Genomic DNA, 20,756 nt, shown 5'->3' with positions numbered 1-20,756 from the left:
CTAATACATTTTCCCGCTTCTATATTTTGACTATGTCTGCATGTGCAAAACTTCGCTCTGCATCTGCCGTGTTATTATTATTATTGTCATTATCATCATTATTATTAATATTATACTATTATTGTTGTTGTTATAAGTATATTCAACCCACAATATTATTATTATTAGTGTCATTATCATTATTATTATTATTCATATTATTATCATTGTCATTATCATCATCATCATCATCATTATTATTATTATTATTATTGTCATTATCATCATTATTATTATTATTATACTATTATTGTTGTTGTTATAAGTATATTCAATCCATAGTATTATTATTATTATTATTGTCATTATCATCATTGTTATTATTATTATTATACTATTACTGGTGTTGTTATAAGCATATTCAACCCATATTATTATTATCATTATTATTATTATTATTATTATTGTCATTATCATCATTATTATTATACTATTATTGTTGTTGTTATAAGTATATTCAACCCATATTATTATTATTATTAGTATTATTATTATAATTATTATTGTCAATATCATCATTATTATTATTATTATTATTATTATTATACTATTATTGTTGTTGTTATAGGTATATTCAACCCATATTATTATTATTATTATTATCATTCTTCTTCTTCTTCTTCTTCTTATTATTATTGTCATTATCATTATTATTATTATTACACTATTATTGTTGTTGTTATAAGTGCATTCAACCCATAGTATTATTATTATCATTTGTATTATTATTATCATTTGTATTATTATTATTAGTATCATTATTGTCATTATCATTATTATTATTATTATTATTATACTATTATTGTTGGTCCTCGAACTAAGAGAGTCCACTGACCAGTCAGTAAGGAACGCCAATGCCAAGGTTCCCACTGGCCGAAAGTGGAAAGCCCAAACTGAGGTTGACCGAGCTGTCAGTAGGCTGCATCACCAAGAGCTCATGGGCAGAGTCCAGGCAGGAAGAGCAGGGCTAGGATGGGGAGAAGCGCCTCGGTTCTGGTCTAAGGCCAACCGCAAGGAGAGGAAGGAGATGGTGGTGGCGGAGGTGACGAGGATGGAGGAAGAGCGCTATAAGATCAAGGCCGTGTCGCAGGGCCGACAAGGAAGGTGGCCAACCTGGGAGGGAGTGGTCAACCGGAACATCAGCTGGTCCGACCTGTGGAAGATTCCACAGGCAAGGATCAGCTTCCTTATTCGTTCAACCTACGACACGCTTCCCTGTCCTCGTAACCTTCACCAATGGTTCGGGAACGAGGAATGCTGCTCACTCTGCAATGCTCCCAACGCAAGCCTCCAGCACATCTTGTCGGGCTGCAAGACCGCACTCTCTCAGGGGCGCTATAGATGGCGCCACGACCAGGTCCTGAGGAAACTAGCGGAGGTGCTGGAGGGGTGTCGACAGGGCAGCAAAGAATCACCACCAGCAGAGAACCATACCAGCTTTGTCACGGAAGGGGGGGGTCAAAGATACATCAGGCCAAGAGAGACAGCAGCAAGGCCCTTTTCCCCAGACCAGGAGTGGGACATGAGGGTTGACCTTAATAGGCAGCTCCGGTTCCCCACGGAGATCACCACTACATCTCTCCGCCCGGATATTGTAGTGTGGTCCAGCAAGGCAAGAGTGGTGCACCTTATTGAGCTGACCGTACCATCGGAGGAGGGGATCGAGGCCGCCTTTGAGCGCAAGAAGGCCAAGTACTCGGAGCTGGCTGCTGAGTGCCGGGAGGCTGGCTGGAAGACAACCATCTACCCAGTAGAAGTTGGCTGCCGAGGCTACGTGGGGCTGTCAACCACACGCCTTTTGAGGGACGTAGGAGTGACTGGAAGAAAGCTGAGAAAGGCCATAAAAGATCTGGCAGAGGAGGCCGAGAAAGGCAGCTTTTGGCTCTGGCTGAGGAGGAAGGACAGGAGCTGGGGAAAGAACAACTAACCCCGATAACAGCCGCAGGGGGTAACAGCTATCAGCTGCAGGGGGTGACAGGGAGACGTCCCTGTCACTGCTCCGCCACCAGGAGACGTTCCAGGATTAAAGGAGTGAAACGTTGGTGAATGGTGGTTCCTGGCTGATGACCCTGCAGCTGACCCGTGGGCACTGGAGGAGGTGCGACAGGCAGCAATGCCAAGCAGGAAATACTACCTACCTGTTCATTAACTGAAGTTCTGGAAACCCCAGTGACTACTGTGAACAGGGCAGTTGGAGTCCAGGGAAGACTGGAGGACAGCCAGGAAAGACTGGATGGCAGCAGGGAAAGACCGCACCGGGAGTGGACGGCTAGTTACCCAACCCACTGGTCTCTCGCAAGAGGGACACCCACCTTAACTACGAAGAAATCAAGGAAAAAACAACCCGCAGGCCCTCCGAGAGGCGGGATGAAAGATGGGCCTAACATGACGGACCACACGGTAACGACGATGGCAACGGAAACGGATAACGAGAACATCAGAACTCCAGTTAATGAGGAGAAGATCCTCCGAAAGTGTGCTTGCGGATGGGAAAAGGTGACCACGTACAGGGGACTGCGAATCCACCAGGGGAAAGCAAAGTGTGGTCAGAGAGGCCAACAGCAACCTTGCACCGCGGCAGCGGGTGAGACAAGAGGGACCAGAAGCCAGGTAGAAAACCACAGTGCTAACGGACCCAATGTTGCTGAAAGCACAGATGGCACAGAGGAAGAAAGCCCCTCGGTGGAGGCTGAGCCCCCACGTGAGCACCAAGACCCAATCTCTACCATCTCACACAGAACAGAGCCACAAGCAGAGACCAAGAAACCAGCAAGAAGGAACAAGCTCAAATGGCCAAAGGCAAATGAAGCAGAGGCATGGCGTACTTTGGATACAGACCTGACCAAGATCCTGGAGGAAAGGTTGCATGGAGGTGCCGAAGCTAAGCTTAACCTGTTTGGGGACATCATATACCAGACCTGCAAAGACAGGTTTGGTGAAATTATCTCCAAGCAGAGGACTGCCCCAAGGGAAATGGGGAGGAGGGAAAAGGAGATCGCCGAGCTTGTGCGAAGACGCCGACAACTCCGCAAGAACTGGAGGAAGGCAACCCAGCCAGAGAGAGAAGGTCTGAAAGTCCTGTGGGAGGAGGTCAGGCAAAGGCTATCCAGGCTCCGCAGAGCTGAACGCATCCGCAAGCGTAGCAAACGGAAGCAGAAAGAGCGAGCCAGCTTCTTCAAGGATCCCTTCAAGCACGCCAGACAACTGCTGGAGGAGAAAAAGTCCGGGAAGCTCGAAACCACCAGGGAGCAAATGGAACAGCACGTCAAAAGGCAGTACAGTGATCCGCTAAGAAACGTCCCATTAGGAACACCAGGGTACGTGCCCCGGCCTGCGCCACCGACAGCTGAATTTAACATCATGCCCCCCAAGCTCAGCGAAGTTAGGCAAACCGTGAAGAAGGCAAGGTCCTCATCAGCACCAGGCCCCAATGGAGTTCCCTACAAGCTCTATAAGAACTGCCCCAAGGTACTTGAACTGCTCTGGTATCTAATGAGAACTGCCTGGAAAAAGCAACTCATTCCAGCGGAGTGGCAAAGGGCTGTAGCGGTATTCATCCCGAAGGAAGAAAACTCCAAAAATATCGGCCAATTCAGAAACATCGCCCTGCTGAACGTAGAAGGAAAAATCTTCTTCTCAGTGCTGGCCAGAAGGATGACCACCTATCTGCTAGAGAATTGCTACATCGACACCAACTGCCAGAAAGCAGGAGTTCCAGGTTTCCCAGGATGCGTAGAGCACTCTACGATGATCTGGGACCAGATCCAGAAGGCCAAGCGGGAGAAGACCGACCTGCATGTCATCTGGCTCGATCTCGCCAACGCGTACGGATCGGTCCCACACCAGCTGATCAACTACGCCTTGGAGTTCTTCCACATGCCACCCTGCATCAAGAACCTGGTAGCGCTTTACTTCAGCGATCTGCAGATGTGCTTTTCCCTCCAGGACTTCACCACCGGGTGGCAGCATCTAGAAGTGGGAATTGCAATGGGGTGTGCCATTTCTCCAATCTTGTTCGTGGCAGCCTTTGAGATAATCCTCATCGGAGCAAGGCAAATGGTTGGAGGAATCAAAACACCATCTGGTCAGAGGTTACCCCCATTGAGGAGCTATATGGACGATGTCACCAGCCTCCTTCAGACAGCAGCATGTACATCTCGACTGCTGAAAAGGGTGGATGAGTTGACATCATGGGCCAGAATGAAGATCAAACCCTCCAAATCCCGTAGCCTGTCACTCAGAAGGGGAGTCAGAAACGACAACACCATCTTTGTCGTCGGGGGAGAGAAAATCCCCCTCCTGTCTGAGCAACCCATCAAAAGCCTGGGGAGGCAGTACACTGCAGAGCTGTCCGATAAACAGATGGGGAGGACTGTCATGAAACAACTCACGGACGGCCTGGCAAGGATCGACCAGAGCCAACTCCCTGGAAAGTACAAGGTCTGGTGCTACCAGTTCATACTCTACAGGAGGGTGATGTGGCCTCTGAAAATGAGCGAGATCCCCTCATCTGCCGTGAGTAAGATGGATGGAAAAGCCAACTCATTCATCAGAAAGTGGCTGGGACTACCACGGTGCCTTTCAGAAACGGGCCTCTTTGGGAAGAACGCACTGCAGCTGCCACTGCAGTCTATCAGTCTGGGCTATATGCAGGAGAAGTCCAGGCTGGTCCTCGAACTAAGAGAGTCCACTGACCAGTCAGTAAGGAACGCCAATGCCAAGGTTCCCACTGGCCGAAAGTGGAAAGCCCAAACTGAGGTTGACCGAGCTGTCAGTAGGCTGCATCACCAAGAGCTCATGGGCAGAGTCCAGGCAGGAAGAGCAGGGCTAGGATGGGGAGAAGCGCCTCGGTTCTGGTCTAAGGCCAACCGCAAGGAGAGGAAGGAGATGGTGGTGGCGGAGGTGACGAGGATGGAGGAAGAGCGCTATAAGATCAAGGCCGTGTCGCAGGGCCGACAAGGAAGGTGGACAACCTGGGAGGGAGTGGTCAACCGGAACATCAGCTGGTCCGACCTGTGGAAGATTCCACAGGCAAGGATCAGCTTCCTTATTCGTTCAACCTACGACACGCTTCCCTGTCCTCGTAACCTTCACCAATGGTTCGGGAACGAGGAATGCTGCTCACTCTGCAATGCTCCCAACGCAAGCCTCCAGCACATCTTGTCGGGCTGCAAGACCGCACTCTCTCAGGGGCGCTATAGATGGCGCCACGACCAGGTCCTGAGGAAACTAGCGGAGGTGCTGGAGGGGTGTCGACAGGGCAGCAAAGAATCACCACCAGCAGAGAACCATACCAGCTTTGTCACGGAAGGGGGGGGTCAAAGATACATCAGGCCAAGAGAGACAGCAGCAAGGCCCTTTTCCCCAGACCAGGAGTGGGACATGAGGGTTGACCTTAATAGGCAGCTCCGGTTCCCCACGGAGATCACCACTACATCTCTCCGCCCGGATATTGTAGTGTGGTCCAGCAAGGCAAGAGTGGTGCACCTTATTGAGCTGACCGTACCATCGGAGGAGGGGATCGAGGCCGCCTTTGAGCGCAAGAAGGCCAAGTACTCGGAGCTGGCTGCTGAGTGCCGGGAGGCTGGCTGGAAGACAACCATCTACCCAGTAGAAGTTGGCTGCCGAGGCTACGTGGGGCTGTCAACCACACGCCTTTTGAGGGACGTAGGAGTGACTGGAAGAAAGCTGAGAAAGGCCATAAAAGATCTGGCAGAGGAGGCCGAGAAAGGCAGCTTTTGGCTCTGGCTGAGGAGGAAGGACAGGAGCTGGGGAAAGAACAACTAACCCCGATAACAGCCGCAGGGGGTAACAGCTATCAGCTGCAGGGGGTGACAGGGAGACGTCCCTGTCACTGCTCCGCCACCAGGAGACGTTCCAGGATTAAAGGAGTGAAACGTTGGTGAATGGTGGTTCCTGGCTGATGACCCTGCAGCTGACCCGTGGGCACTGGAGGAGGTGCGACAGGCAGCAATGCCAAGCAGGAAATACTACCTACCTGTTCATTAACATTGTTATAAGTATATTCACCCATATTATTATATTATTATTATTATTTTATTTTTTATTAATCAATCCAACAAAACAATACACAACAATACCATAATAATGCAATTCCAATTCCCAAACCAAACCCGACCCAGTAACATTCAGAATAGCAATTAATAGAACAATTGAGAGGACACCCAAACATGACACAAAACAATCCAAAAGAAGTCAAACAAAAATGAATGTTATCAACAACAGTATCAATATTAATAACAATTCCAACAAAGCAGTGATTAGAAATCCCTCATTGACATTATCATTACAGCCATTTATAAAAAATTAAAGCATTTAAAAACAATGAACAATAGTGTCACAGTGGCATATTATTATTATTATTATTATAATGACATTACTATTCGCCATATCCACACCTTCCTCAACGTTGCTGTGCTTTACACATGCTTATAACTTAGTGGAACTATTCAGCTCTCACCTTTTAACTACTCTCTGTGTAGTGTTCCATAGCCTATACATTACTGCCATCTAGTGTCTCAAAACTGTAACTTCTTTCAAATCCGCTCCACAACAATCCCTCCTCCCCTCTTAGGTCTAAGGTCGGCAACCCAAAATGTTGAAAGAGCCATATTGGACCAAAAATCCCCCCCAAAAAATCTGCTTGGAGCCACAAAAAATGTAAAGCCTTATATAAGTGTTATAATGAAGGCAACACATGATGTAAGTGTCTATATTAGCTATATTAGCCTACTATCAGAATTACTTTAAAAGTCTTATATAAGTGTTAGAATGAAGGCAACACATGGGTGTAACACAACATTAGGCTCCTTGAAAACAACACGCAGTTGACGATGTCGCTCCTTCTCCTCTTTTTTTGGACAAAGTTCCTCCTCGTACTCTGCTATCGTTCTTTCGCACATTTTCCCACAATCGCAACACTTTACACTCACACTTCGCGATGTGTTTTGATCACTTCCGCTTGTCTTCGTTAGCAGCTAACAAGCAAAGCTACCTAGCAATCAAAGCTACCACGATGTACCATTAATGTATCCAAACACAATTACTAACGAAGTTTATTAAACGACATATACATTTACCTGTGCGTTCCGATTAAGATCAATATAATATAATAACCACAACAACGCCTTCTGGGTCAAACGCCATCTTGTTTGTATTCGTCCTGTTCTCAACCGCGGAACAAATGTGCGCGGAACACGTGTTTCCCGGGGACAATAGTGAATGGTGCACACTTGCTCCGCCAAGCCACAGAAAAAAAAGTCACATTTAAGAGTTGCTGGTGTCACAATTGGAATAATTTGAGTCTACTTTAGTGCAAGCAGCTAATGAGGTAATGTAAATAATATATGTTTTACATTATTTCAGTTATTTACCTGATATGTTGTTCGAAGCTAACATGCTATCGTTAGCATGCTAGCAGGCCCTATGTAGCAAATGCGAGCGTTATTTGAGCAATTAAATGTTCTCAATGAGAATTATATTGTATTATTTTACATCTTAACTGTGTTTTCTATATATTACAGTCACGCTTAACATTATTAAATATATGTTGCTAGAAAGGAACATCTTCGTATTGTAATTTTAAACTGGAAGAAGTAACATTGGATAAGAAAATATATTTAGTTTGCACCTACTTCCATTACTTTGATAACATATCATGGCAATTAATTCACCTGGAAGGTTGGGAGTGGGAGGAACTATTTACTTTTATACGTGCAGACTGACTTGAAAACACTATATTGCTATAGTGCCATCCCACTCCTAACCCATAGGGTTCAATATGATGTCGGTCCACCTTTTGCAGCTAATACACTTTCAACTCTTCTGGGAAGGCTGTCCACAAGGTTGCAGAGTGTGTTTATAGGAATTTTCCATCATTCTTACAAAAGCGCATTGATGTTGGTGGAGAAGGCCTGGCTCTCAGTCTCCGCTCTAATTCATCCCAAAGGTGTTCTATCGGGTTCAGGTCAGGACTCTGTGCAGGCCAGTCAAGTTCATCCACACCAGACTCTGTCATCCAATGTCTCTTGTTATATTCTTATTTTACTGTTATATTTGTATTCTCATTGTTGCTTTTTATTTGTATTGTTATTGTAATATTTTTCTATTTTGTTTCCATTTATACCCCCATTATTTACTTTTTTACTTTTTAAAATCGATCTCAATTCTGTACACTGCTGCTGGAATAGCTATCTATCTATCTATCTATCTATCTATCTATCTATCTATCTATCTATCTATCTATCTATCTATCTATCTATCTATATGGACCTTGCTTTGTGCACTGGTGCACAGTCATGTTGGAAGAGGAAGGGCCTGGCTCCAGGAGTTGGGCTTGGCCCCTTAGTTCCGGTGAAAGCAACTTTGAATGTTCCAGGATACCAAAACATTTTGCACAATTCCATGCTCCCAACCTTGTGGGAACAGTTTGGAGCGAGCCCCTTCCTCTTCCAACATGACTGTGCACCAGTGCACAAAGCAAGATCCATAAAGACGTGGAGGACAGAGTCTGGTGTGGATTAACTTGACTGGCCTGCGCAGAGTCCTGACCTGAACCTGATAGAACACCTTTGGGATGAATTAGAACGGAGACCTTCTCGGCCAACATCAGTGTGTGACCTCACCAATGCGCTTTTGGAAGAACGGTGGAAAATTCCTATAAACACACTCCGCAACCTTGTGGACAGCCTTCCCAGAAGAGTTGAAGCTGTAATAGCTGCAAAAGGTGGAGCGACATCATATTGAACCCTATGGGTTAGGAATGGGATGGCACTTCAAGTTCATATGTGAGTCAAGGCAGGTGGCCAAATACTTTTGGCAATATAGTGTATATTAAAATCCCAGCATGATGTTTGCTATATGTTGTAAAAAGCTGCTCATCTTGTATCAATAATTCATGGACATGTAGAAAACAAGATCAATTACACAAAATCAGTATGTTATATAAGTATGTAAATTCCATGTTTAGAAGAACCTCACCACAACTTATTTCAGTCCACTTGTAAAATATTTAATTTGATGGACGAAATCATATTTGTCATGCTTAAGCTAAAGTTTGTTTGTGTTGTCTTGCAGACGTCCAACAGATGAACGGTCGTCAAGAAGAAGGTGCCCCTCAGCAGCAGGGGGTGAGTTCCTCTTCGAGGCAGGAGGAGCCACAGCTCCCCCACATTAAAATAGAAGAGGAGGATCTCCGGGTTACTCGGGCAGGAGAGTGTCCTGTAGGGCAGGAGGAGGCTGATCTCCCCAAGTTTCCACCGACTGTTGTCTCTGTGAAGACTGAAGACCATGAAGACAAACCACCTGAGTCCTCACAGCTTCATCACAGTCCAAGTAAGCACAACATCCACATATCATCTAATACAATGTTTGTGACACATGTTCATCCAGGGTCCAACACATTGGAGATGTACTTGCTTTTTAAAATAATATGCTTTATTTTATTTATTTTTTTTGCCCATTCTTCACATTCCTTATGTGAGACAAAAACACAACCTTCTCTTTTCGGTGCATTCTAAATAGTAAAAACTGCCAGTACAAGGCGGCTAACATTCCAGGTAATGGGAGTTCTCTATTGTGCCCTTAAAGCCCTCGAACAAAGCATCCAAAAACCACCAACAATACCCCACTTACTTGTAGCGACCTGTATATTCACCAAGTATTAGCAGCATTGTAATTGTAAGAGCTAATGTCGAGGAACTACTTTAACTCAAACGGCTCCTTGCTTGCAGAGGTGAGATAGCTACTGAGCTGCTGCTGCTGCTACTTTGCCTCGGATTTGGTAAAAGTTGGTGCTATTTTAAAACTCTCGCCTCAGACTTGCATCGTAGAAGGTCGTGGCCATAAACCGAGAAGTTGATCGAATTGATTTGAAACCCGAAGACAAGGCAAAAGGCTTGTTTCTTTACATCATTTTTTACCTCAGAAGTGGGGATTATGCTGAATTCAATTTGTACAGTGAATGTATATGTACAGTATGTGTTTTTGTATGTTTGTACAGTGAATGTGTATGTACAGTATGTGTATATGTATGTTTGTACAGTGAATGTGTATGTACAGTATGTGTATATGTATGTTTGTACAGTGAATGTGTATTTACAGTATGTGTATATGTATGTTTGTACAGTGAATGTATATGTACAGTATGTGTGTATGTATGTTCGTACAGTGAATGTATATGTACAGTATGTGTAGGTGTGTGTTTGTACAGTGAATGTATATGTACAGTATGTGTATACAGTATGTATGTTTGTACAGTGAATGTATATGTACAGTATGTATATGTATGTTTGTACAGTGAATGTATATGTACATGTATGTGTACATGTATGTTTGTACAGTGAATGTTTATGTAAAGTATGTATATATGTATGTTTGTACAGTGAAGGTGCGTGTGGATTGTTGCGTTTGACCAGATGTTCCTCCAAGTGGGATGTAAAACGCTGGTCAGTCCCAAGTTCCTTAATGACATATCAACTGAACTCAAACGTACCACCAAGCACAGAATAGGTATTTTGTAATTTTATTGTCAAAGCTTTGGCAATAATGAGACCAGCCTCGAACAACACATACAAATGCGCAGCCCAAGTTGATCTGGCATTCCACAGGCCAAAAGCAACTCTTTTCACACAAAGAAAGCCCCCATTTCCCCCCCCTCAACACTGATAAGAAGAGAGACTTGGGGGTTGTGTTCACATTCCTGATGGTTTACGACCCTGTCTAACCAGGCAATCTGAAGACAAAGAGAAACTAGTATACAGAGTAAAATTAAGGAAAAAAATATGAGCTGATTCAAACATGATTATGAATAAAGAAATAGCTCTTAAACATATGCATTATCCACAATCCCCCTTCAGATCTTATCCAAAAGATCTCTCCTACGAGAGCAACACCTCTAAAGCACGCCCTACATTAAAGTAGGTGCTGTTTTGGTTTTCGAGCAAGCTATCGATAAACAATCAAACCATAGTTACATGGGAGAGAGAAGGAGGGAGTCAACGTCAATGTCGTCATTGTCAGGGAAGGAAACTAACGGTCCCTGAAAGTCACCACTATGCTTGACCCCCTTCAGTGACATAGCAAGCCCAGAACCAGGGTGGGGTTGACCTTTGACAGCTCTAACAATGATGCGGGTGCATAGAGACCTAGCACAAGGGGCAATAAAGCATCCGCAGGAGGTTATGACGGCCAAGAAAACTCCAATGGAGACCAGGGCCGACTTAATTAGGTCAGACCACCTGCCAAAGGTGTTATGAAGCCAATCTTTAAAGGGGTCAGAGACACCGGAAACTTCAGTAAGTTCTTAGGCTCTGAGGCCTTCTAAGGCGCTCTGGACCGAGCCAACGGGGGCAGCATTGTTAGGAATGAAGGTACAGCATTGGTCACCAAACATTGCGCACACACACACCTTCTTCCTTGGCTAGGATGCGGTCAAGGGCTATGCGGTTCTGGATGGCCATGAGGGAGGTCGGGGCAAGTTGTTCAGTAAGTCTCTCAACGGCGTCACGAGTCAGGTTGGTCAGTCTCAACAGATTATAAAAAACATAGTTAATGCGTTCTACATTTTTAGTAGCAGTCACAGGGAAAATAGCACCAATGATAGGAAGGTTCTCGAAACCTGCACAGGATTCACACCACAATTTGTGTTGTGAGGGGACCCCTCTTGGTTGTCCAATTGCATCAAAGTAAACACCATCAGGGTTTCTCATCAGATCAAAGGAGCCCTTTACACTCCTCCGAGATAAAACATGGCGGCGTCGGCAAGAAGTTAGAGAGGCCGCTGAGACAGGAGTTACAAGGGGAGTTAATTTGGTACCCACTAGGGTGAGTGGGGTCACCAGTCTAACCATAGCACAAAGCCCTACGGATAGCGTTGGGATTCTAATGTACAATGTGTGCTCCCCACAATACCAGAATAAGTCAGCTCGTGCCCAAGGGCCTATCCTTGAGCCATCTATCAGTGTGGTGCACCAGGAAGGGTTAATGTCACCCAATTTGTTGGGGGACGAAGAGGGTCCTTTGAATTGAAAACACGTGTAATTCAGCTTTTGGGCCACAAATGGAAGAAGTCGGGTGGAATTGTCAACAGGAGGGTACACACTAGCCAACAAATCGCACCCTGGTGGCGTGGGTTCAGAGAACAAGGAAATAAGACAGTTTGAGCCATTTATGTCAGTCAACTTAAAAGGAGCGGGGTAAGTGTGGGGAAAAGGACGTCCAGCGGAACAAGCAACACAGTCACCCAGGTTTTGGCATCCACCTGAGCCACAGGTTTACCTGTACCCGCTCCTAAGGTCAAAGTTACCAGGCCTTCGGTGGTGATGTCATTAGCACGCACAGATGTGAGAGCCTTTGAAACACCACCAAGGTGGGGTGGTACTTTAGGTGCTACAGAGGGTGTAGAGGTAGTTAACGCCCTCTCAAGGACATTAATTTTAATAATTAGAGTCTGTATCAGTCAGGTCAACCCCCAAAACAACATAAAAGGGACGATGGGCACCACTTACCAGCGTATGTTGTCTGCATCCGACACCAATGGTTCAGGGTTGAGTCGTAACAAATATAGAGGTTATTACCACGGTAATAGCTATTGTGTCCCCCGTAATTAATCACACTGCATAGGTCAAAAAATAAGTCTTGCTATCCCCTTTGTCCCAGTCTATTTAAAGTCCGCTGTTTGTTCTTAGACACTTGTCAGTCACTGTCGTCAGGAAGGAAGAACTGAGACACAAAGACAGTAGAACACGCCCAAGCACCAGTCCGTCAGGGAACACTACTGGGTGTGACATCCTGCTTTTCGTCTATCAAAATCAGAGTAATTCAGGTAACGAAACGGGGATAAACATCAAACATTTCACTTAATATAACGACACAGATAGTTATGCTGAAAACAAGCAAGAGAAATTGGATAACTTCGAGTATAAAGGCTGGTCTCAAATAAGGATATACAATATAGAAGTTAAAAAGAGTAATATAGGTAGAAAATCTCTCTCTCAGCGTCGTCTTCTGGGCTGTAGGATTATGTGTGTGTAATTAAAGCCTCGCTCTTCTATGACACTAAAAATGAGTCGTTTTCTGCTCCCGTTCTTCTTCAGCTGCCTCAGGCTCAAAAGGCGCTGCTGGGGGTCGAGTGGGGCAGATGTAGTGGCGATGTCAGCAATGACATCCGCTGGTAATCTGTCAGGTTCTTCAGCAGGAGTGTAGAGGGAGAGGTGGTACCAGGTGTCCCCTTTTCCAGCTAGTCGAAGGGCGTGAGACGTCCGTTCCACGACCTTGAAGGGACCAGTCCACCTGGGCTCCGTCCACTTGCGTTTGATGACCTTGATCTTGACCCTCTCAGCGGCCGGAAGGGAATCTGGAGTGGCGGGCTGTCATCCTCGTATCTGTACAGAAGAACTGGCACACAAATTCTGCATTTTTTGTGTAAAATACCATTTTGGTTTTACGCTGAGTCCTCCTTCCATGGCGGCTGCTGGTCCTGTGAATGGCTGACCTGTATGCAGCTCATAGGGTGAAAAAACTCAAAGGGCGGTAAAACAGTTTTATTCACGGACCTTCGAATGATCATTAACGCTAATTGCAACATGTCAATCCAATTAAATTTGGTCTGTGCACAGATTTTAGCCAATTAGTTTTTAATGTTCTGGTCCATCCTTTCAACCTTACCTTGGGACTCAGGATGGTACCCCAAACCTGTGTTCTAGTCCGAAAGCCTTTTCGACCAAGGCTAAGTGAGGTTTTTTTTTTTTTAAATGGTTGCCGTTGTCTGACCTAATCTTTTTGGGGAAACCATGTCGGGGTACTAGGTCATTCACAAGTCATTTAATTACTGATGTTGCATCCTCTTTTGAGGCTGTTGTTGCTTCCGGCCAACCACTGTGATTGTCAACACAAGTCAGTACGTACCTTTTCCCTTGTACCGTATTGATCATATCAGTGAAATCAAAGACTATACATGATTCACCCTCACCTCCTCCCTATTCTAAATTTGATCTACTTAACTACTATCGATGTGTAAAATCGTTATTTTCAAATTAAAATTAGTTATAACTTCTTACCCACGGGAAAAACGTTAAAACTATGGAATGTGTCAGAGTCGGATTATTGTCGATTTTGTTCCAAGGAGTCTGTATCCACCCTCACTCACCCCCTTCTGTTTCTGAAAAAGGACTGTGTTAGTCATACTATCACTTTCTGAAACATCTAAGAAAAAGGTCAACTAATAGCCAAGTAGCGGAGGACAAGTCATGTTTGAGGTCAATGATAGTCTCTTTAGCCTCTGTGGTCCACTGGGGGGTGTTGTTAGGGTAGGGGACCCCTTAGCAATATCACAAATAACTCAAACTCCACTAAATATGCTTATATTTTATATTGTCACAAATACTAGAAAAATACTACCCGTATGGCGGATGCTTTATCAATAGTATTTTGAAATTTTACCACACCTGGTGGCCTCAATAATTCATTAAGTCAAGCTCATGTTGTAGAAAGTTGAATGATGCGGACACGTTTGTTACTGAATACTTTCTATCAGACTTCTGCCATGGCAACTTTGTGTATGTAATGAGCAACTATAATTATTTGATATGCTTAAATGTGTAATGTGTCGTTTTAGCTCAGCTGTTGTGTAGCTGCTAGCTCCTCGTAGCCTACAGGTGTCTAAAGTGCAGCCCATAGTTATGTGTTTAACACAACTATGTGCTAAACCTAAACAATTGAAAATGTGGTATTTGGGTGTCGGTGTAATGTTTGGCAGCTACGCCGTGTCTTATCATTGCACCTAAGTTCTTTGGTTTTGTAGGCGAGACAGAGAGCAAGGGAACAATGTGGGACACAATTGTGTCCATCTTATACCATGCTAGTTGTTTCAAAGATAGGTCAACATGAGCAACCACACCATGAGTTCCAACATATATAAATATACAAAGGAGTCAAAGGTCTCCTGGTATGAGTGTCTAACTGGTGATCATAACATCTGGCGAGTCGGGTGGCAGAACACACGGAAGCATCTCAGCCAGTCAGGGTTTTCACTGTTAGAGCAGTTGGATGTCAGCCATTCCTGTTGTTTCAGGCTGTGGTAGGAGCCTTGGTAGTGGTGTCGCAGCTTGGTGGTTAAGCCGTCAGGTAACACCAGGAATGTTCCTTCTGTGCGATTTGAATGTCAGGGTACAGTCTGTAAAGGAGGTCCAGCAATCTGAACCGGAAGTGGTTTGGTGACAGGTAACCTTGTGACCCCAGCGAAGCCTTCGACCTTTAAAGAGGAAGCACACAGTTTCTTTGGTACCTCTGCATTCAGAATCGAATGGGTGGCGCCAGTGTCAATCACAAACTGATAACATTGTCGTTGACACTCATGTCCAGCAGGGGGCCAGTCTGTATCTCCTGCTGGGGCTCCTGCGGTGGGCGTCCTTTGCCACGCTTTTGTGTTCGTTTGTTGGCACTACGGAACCTTTCCCGTTCGAAAATGTTCACGACTCCAGTGACCAGGCTGGTCACAGCCGAAACAGTTTCCACCCCGGACTGGCTTTGAAGCATCGTGTTGTCCACCACCCGAGTCCAACCGTCTGGTCGCACGTCTGTTGAGGATTCTTTCCTCCACCTGTTGGAACTCAAAAGCAAGGTCACCCACTGCTGAATATATCCTAGCTGATCTTTGACCTTTTGGTTCTTTTAACCTTTTATTTTCAGCGATCTGTAAATTAAGGAGTTGCTTCCTTGCTGCTCTGTCATTAGCCTTATCATCCTCATCTTGAGGAAAGAGACTGCGCATAGCAGTAGCTATGTTTGTAACGTATGGTGTCATCGGTGAGGTCGAAGATTCAGCCATTAATCCTACTTGTTGTTCTGTATTTTTGCCATCTTGTGTGGAAACACAACGATACAAAATGCTTCTAAAGTCTCCTATTGATTTCTTCCCATTTCACTCAAACAACTAAACAAACAAACAAATAAACAAACTTGCAGCTAACCACAATCAACAGCATACCATTTACGAATACCTTCATTTGTCACTTTCTCATCTTTTCTTCACTTTCGTTTTCCTTTACAAACAACATCCTGTATCCATCTCTTCCTTACACTTCACACAATGTTTCTATTTTCTGTTCTCCTAGAAACCATTCACATAACGTAAGGTTATAAACATCCTTTTCCCATATTTTCTCAAACCATCCTCTTCTCCCTCAATCTTCCTTCACCTGCTCTCTTTTTCTCTCTCTCTCCTTCTCACTGGAGTAGGGGGCGGTGGCCTAGTCAAAGTCTGGGCGGGTCGTTTGAATTGTCTTGCGCATGCGCGGCAGGCAAAACACCAATCAGTCTAGTCTGTCCTATTTGTCTCATTAATCATCGGTTCTTTTGCTGCATTTCGTTTTTCCACGTAATCCCCGTTTACTTTTATCATACGCTAAACTCTTAAATTCTCGAGCACCAACCCTGCTCTTTTTTTCTCTTGACCATTTTCACCAGCGCACACACACACACATGCACGTGTAAGCACTCACGCACACACAAGCAAGTGCCTACAGCCCTACGCACACACACCCACGCACACGTAAGCACTCTCTCTGCGTTTCACTTTACCATAAAACTTCCAGTTACTTTTTTTATTTTATTTTTTATTTTACCAGACGTTTGAGTTCACAACTTTTCGAGTATTGTAAACTCCCTCTTAACCCTTTCAAGGAACGTTCTCTTTTCTTTTTTTTTTTTCTTTTTTTTTTCTTTTTAAACTTTACCTGCTAATTCCATTGTCGACAACAGTGCATTCAATGGATTATTAAACAGTAATGATTCATCACATTTCCCCCAGCCGTCATCACATTCTTTTCTGTCACACTCCTTGGCCATTGTGTCTATTTTTCCTTAATTTTAGCGCACACTAAAGTGTCGCCGGGACCTCACAACCGGGGAATCTTTATTGTATTTATTACAAATGGCCTCCAGCCGTGGAATTTATCATATGGTACAGAAGGGCCTCCTCCCGTACGTTTCTTAATTTTAACGCACACGTTAATGCCGTAGGGAACTCGCAACCAGGGAGTATTTATTGTATTTTACAAATGGCCTCCGACCCATCCTTAATTTGTGTGCACATAAAAATGTCAACAGGGATCTCACAACCGGGGAGTATTTACTGTACCATATGATGGGCATCCAACCCGTTACTCTTTTAGGCGGCGACCAACTACCCAGGGTGAGCCACACCCAACTATTAGTTCACTCGTCAATGAAACTGCCCGTCACGGTAATCGAGACACAATGACGTGAGTTGACCACTTATTTACAATTTTAATGCAATGGCAGGCTCGGCAAAAATGCAATCAATCTATCAAAATCACCATTCTGTGTCTGGGGTACAAAGCAGTGTTTAACTTACAGACTTCTGGGCAGACTCCTAATGCAGATTTTATCTAAAAAGAAAGGTTCTGCTTACCTTGAATTATGTTTTGGCCATGTGAGTCTGTCCAGAAGATTGCAAGAGAAGGTCCAATTGTCAGCGTGTCATCTCGGACGAAGCCCCCAAATTGTTGCGTTTGACCAGATGTTCCTCCAAGTGGGATGTAAAACGCTGGTCAGTCCCAAGTTCCTTAATGACATATCAACTGAACTCAAACGTACCACCAAGCACAGAATAGGTATTTTGTAATTTTATTGTCAAAGCTTTGGCAATAATGAGACCAGCCTCGAACAACACATACAAATGCGCAGCCCAAGTTGATCTGGCATTCCACAGGCCAAAAGCAACTCTTTTCACACAAAGAAAGCCCCCATTTCCCCCCCCTCAACACTGATAAGAAGAGAGACTTGGGGGTTGTGTTCACATTCCTGATGGTTTACGACCCTGTCTAACCAGGCAATCTGAAGACAAAGAGAAACTAGTATACAGAGTAAAATTAAGGAAAAAAATATGAGCTGATTCAAACATGATTATGAATAAAGAAATAGCTCTTAAACATATGCATTATCCACAGGATGTACAAACTTTTTGAGTGTGTAGGTATGTATGTATTTGTGTATGTATGTGGGAGCGTGGGTACCTACAGTATGTGCGCGCGTACGTACGTATGTATGAATAACTGTGTGTAAGTGTCATGTCTGTTGATTATGTTTTTGTTTGGCCATGTGCTGTTTATTTTTTGGACTCTTTTTAGTTCCTGGTTGTGCACTTCCTTGTTTGTTTGTTACCTTGCCAACCCATTAGTTTTCACCTGTCATGTCACGCACCTGTTTCACGTTTTGAGTCGCGCACCTGTTTTCACTGATCATGTCACTATTTAAATCTGTCTGTTTCTGTTGTTCGTCCTGGCGACATCACACTGCTTCATGTCATGTTCACAGTTCTTTGCCAAGTAAGTTTTGTTCATTAATGCCACAGTTAGTGTTTTTGTTTCATTGTTCATAGTTTCTGCCTTTTGTGCAAGTTTTATTTTCATAGCCAAGTTTTTTGTACTTCCGCCTTGTGCGCGCTTTTTGTTTATTCCTTTTTTTTGAGTGTTAAAATTAAAATCATGTATTTAAATTCACGTCTTGCCCGCGCCAATTTTCCGTTGCCTTCCGGAGAAACAAAACCCAAGGACCAAGTCTTGACAGTACTGTCAAGACAGTACTGTACTGTACTGTACTGTCAAGACATATATATATAGACTGTACTGTACTGTACTGTCAAGACAGTACAGTACAGTACTGTACTGTCAAGACATATATATATAGACTGTACTGTACTGTACTGTCAAGACAGTACAGTACAGTACTGTACTGTCAAGACAGTACTGTCAAGACTTGGTCCTTGGGTTTTGTTTCTCCGGAAGGCGACGGAAAATTGGCGCGGGCAAGACGTGAATTTAAATACATGATTTTAATTTTAACACTAAAAAAAAAGGAATAAACAAACAGCGTGCACAAGGCGGAAGTACAAAAAACTTGGCTATGAAAATAAAACTTGCACAAAAGGCAGAAACAAAAACACTAACTGTGGCATTAATGAACAAAACTTACTTGGCAAAGAACTGTGAACATGACATGAAGCAGAGTGATGAAAAAGTGTGATGTCGCCAGGACGAACAACAGAAACAGACAGATTTAAATAGTGACATGATCAGTGAAAACAGGTGCATGACATGACAGGTGAAAACTAATGGGTTGGCAAGGTAACAAACAAACAAGGAAGTGCACAACCAGGAACTAAAAAGAGTCCAAAAAATAAACACCACATGGCCAAACAAAAACATAATCAACAGACATGACAGTAAGTGAGTATATATATATGTATATATATATGTATTTGTATGTACAATATATTTGACTCCCAGTATGTGCAGGAGCCAGAGTATGGCCCCAGCCACCCAGAGAGCCCAAACCAAAACAGCAGGTGGGGCGCAAATTTTGCATTTATATATCAATGACACCCTTGTGAAATACATTTTGATCTCAATGGGTTTCTTATCTGGTTAAATAAAGGTTGTAATTGTCATTGTTGTACATGTATACATTTCACAAATTTTCACATGATTATCATTTTCTCCAAATATCAATAACAATGTTCATGTGATCGACCGCTATTTATGATTGTTAACTACAGCCTAACTGACGAATAGAACATCGTCATTTTTACTCTGTTTTAATTACATCGTGTGTACAAAAACGTTTCAGTGTCAAAATCCTGCTGTTCATAGTTTTCTCTCTACTGGGATGATCCTGCGTCATGTCACGTATTTAAAGTGTCTTCATTTAGAATTGATTTATGTGGACCCCGACTTAAACAAGTTCAAAAACTTATTCGGGTGTTACCATTTAGTGGTCAAATGTACAGAATATGTACTGAACTGTGCAATCTACTACTAAAAGTTTCAATCAATCAATCAAAGAACATTCTGTCACTTATTAGACGGGTACATTTTTATTTTATCAAATACTTTAAAATATTGACTTATTTTAGCTTCAATATCTTTATTTGTATGTTTGTTGGTGTAAACCAGGGCTCTTCCACTAAATTATTCTTGAGGCCACATTTCTCACATTCTCCCTTCACTAATATTGTTATTTTGAGAACCGACGTCCTCTGCAGTGGACATCTGTTTTTGGTCCATTTCTTTTGTCAGTTACACATTTCTGAAGAAAATAGTCCTGTTATACAAAATACAAGTGTCCTCTGTAGTGAAGGTTAAAATGTCAAAACAAGCATCTGCTAATGTGTTTACATGGTCCAAGTTCCTCTATACCAGGGGTCGGCAACCTTTACCACTCAAAGAGCCATTTTGGCAAGTTTCACAAATTAAAGAAAGTAATGGGAGCCACAAAAAATTGTTTAAAATGAAAAACACTGCATACAAAGCTTAAATGCTTTGTGCTATGTTAACCAGGGGTCTCCGACACACGCACCGGCACGCACTTTAATGTGGAAATTTGATGTTAGTGCAGACCGCGAGTTTTGAATGAATGGCGCTTGATAGCGTCATACTTGCCAACCTTCTCATTTTTCCCCGGGAGACTCCCGAATATCAGAGCGTGATGACACTGCATTTGGCGCCCTCTACAGCCTGCCCTAACAGTGTACCTGCTCGACCACACGTAGAATGCAATTTCAGCTTGCTCACGTAAGTGACAGCAAGGCGTACTAACTCAGCAGCCACACATCTTACACTGACGGTACCAATACCCAGAATCCCATGCAGCCCTAACTCTTCCGCTCTACCAACGCA

At 43.8% G+C, this 20,756-nt stretch overlaps 2 protein-coding genes across 3 annotated transcripts in view; both read left to right on the top strand.

The window, feature by feature from the left end:
- The window catches only part of LOC133640867 (zinc finger protein with KRAB and SCAN domains 3-like), a 257,581-nt gene that overhangs the window by 57,486 nt on the left and 179,339 nt on the right, over positions 1–20,756 (top strand). The gene's annotated exons all lie outside the window — the stretch shown is intronic.
- LOC133640680 (zinc finger protein 287-like) overlaps positions 7,188–20,756 on the top strand; it is a 31,644-nt gene continuing 18,075 nt past the window's right edge. Inside the window, exons 1-2 of one of the 2 annotated variants that reach the window (XM_062034240.1) lie at positions 7,188–7,390; positions 9,136–9,393. In XM_062034240.1, the coding sequence (XP_061890224.1) occupies positions 9,147–9,393 (247 nt within the window). In that variant the 5' untranslated portion in view covers positions 7,188–7,390; positions 9,136–9,146. The remainder of the gene's footprint in view (positions 7,391–9,135; positions 9,394–20,756) is intronic. The other variant, XM_062034241.1, reaches the window with a different exon arrangement.

This window comes from Entelurus aequoreus, linkage group LG23, assembly GCF_033978785.1.
Source record: "Entelurus aequoreus isolate RoL-2023_Sb linkage group LG23, RoL_Eaeq_v1.1, whole genome shotgun sequence".
Classification (NCBI taxonomy): Eukaryota; Metazoa; Chordata; class Actinopteri; order Syngnathiformes; family Syngnathidae; genus Entelurus; species Entelurus aequoreus.
The sequence above is the reverse complement of the archived record's forward strand: the minus strand, read 5'-3'. Positions and strand labels throughout refer to the sequence as shown.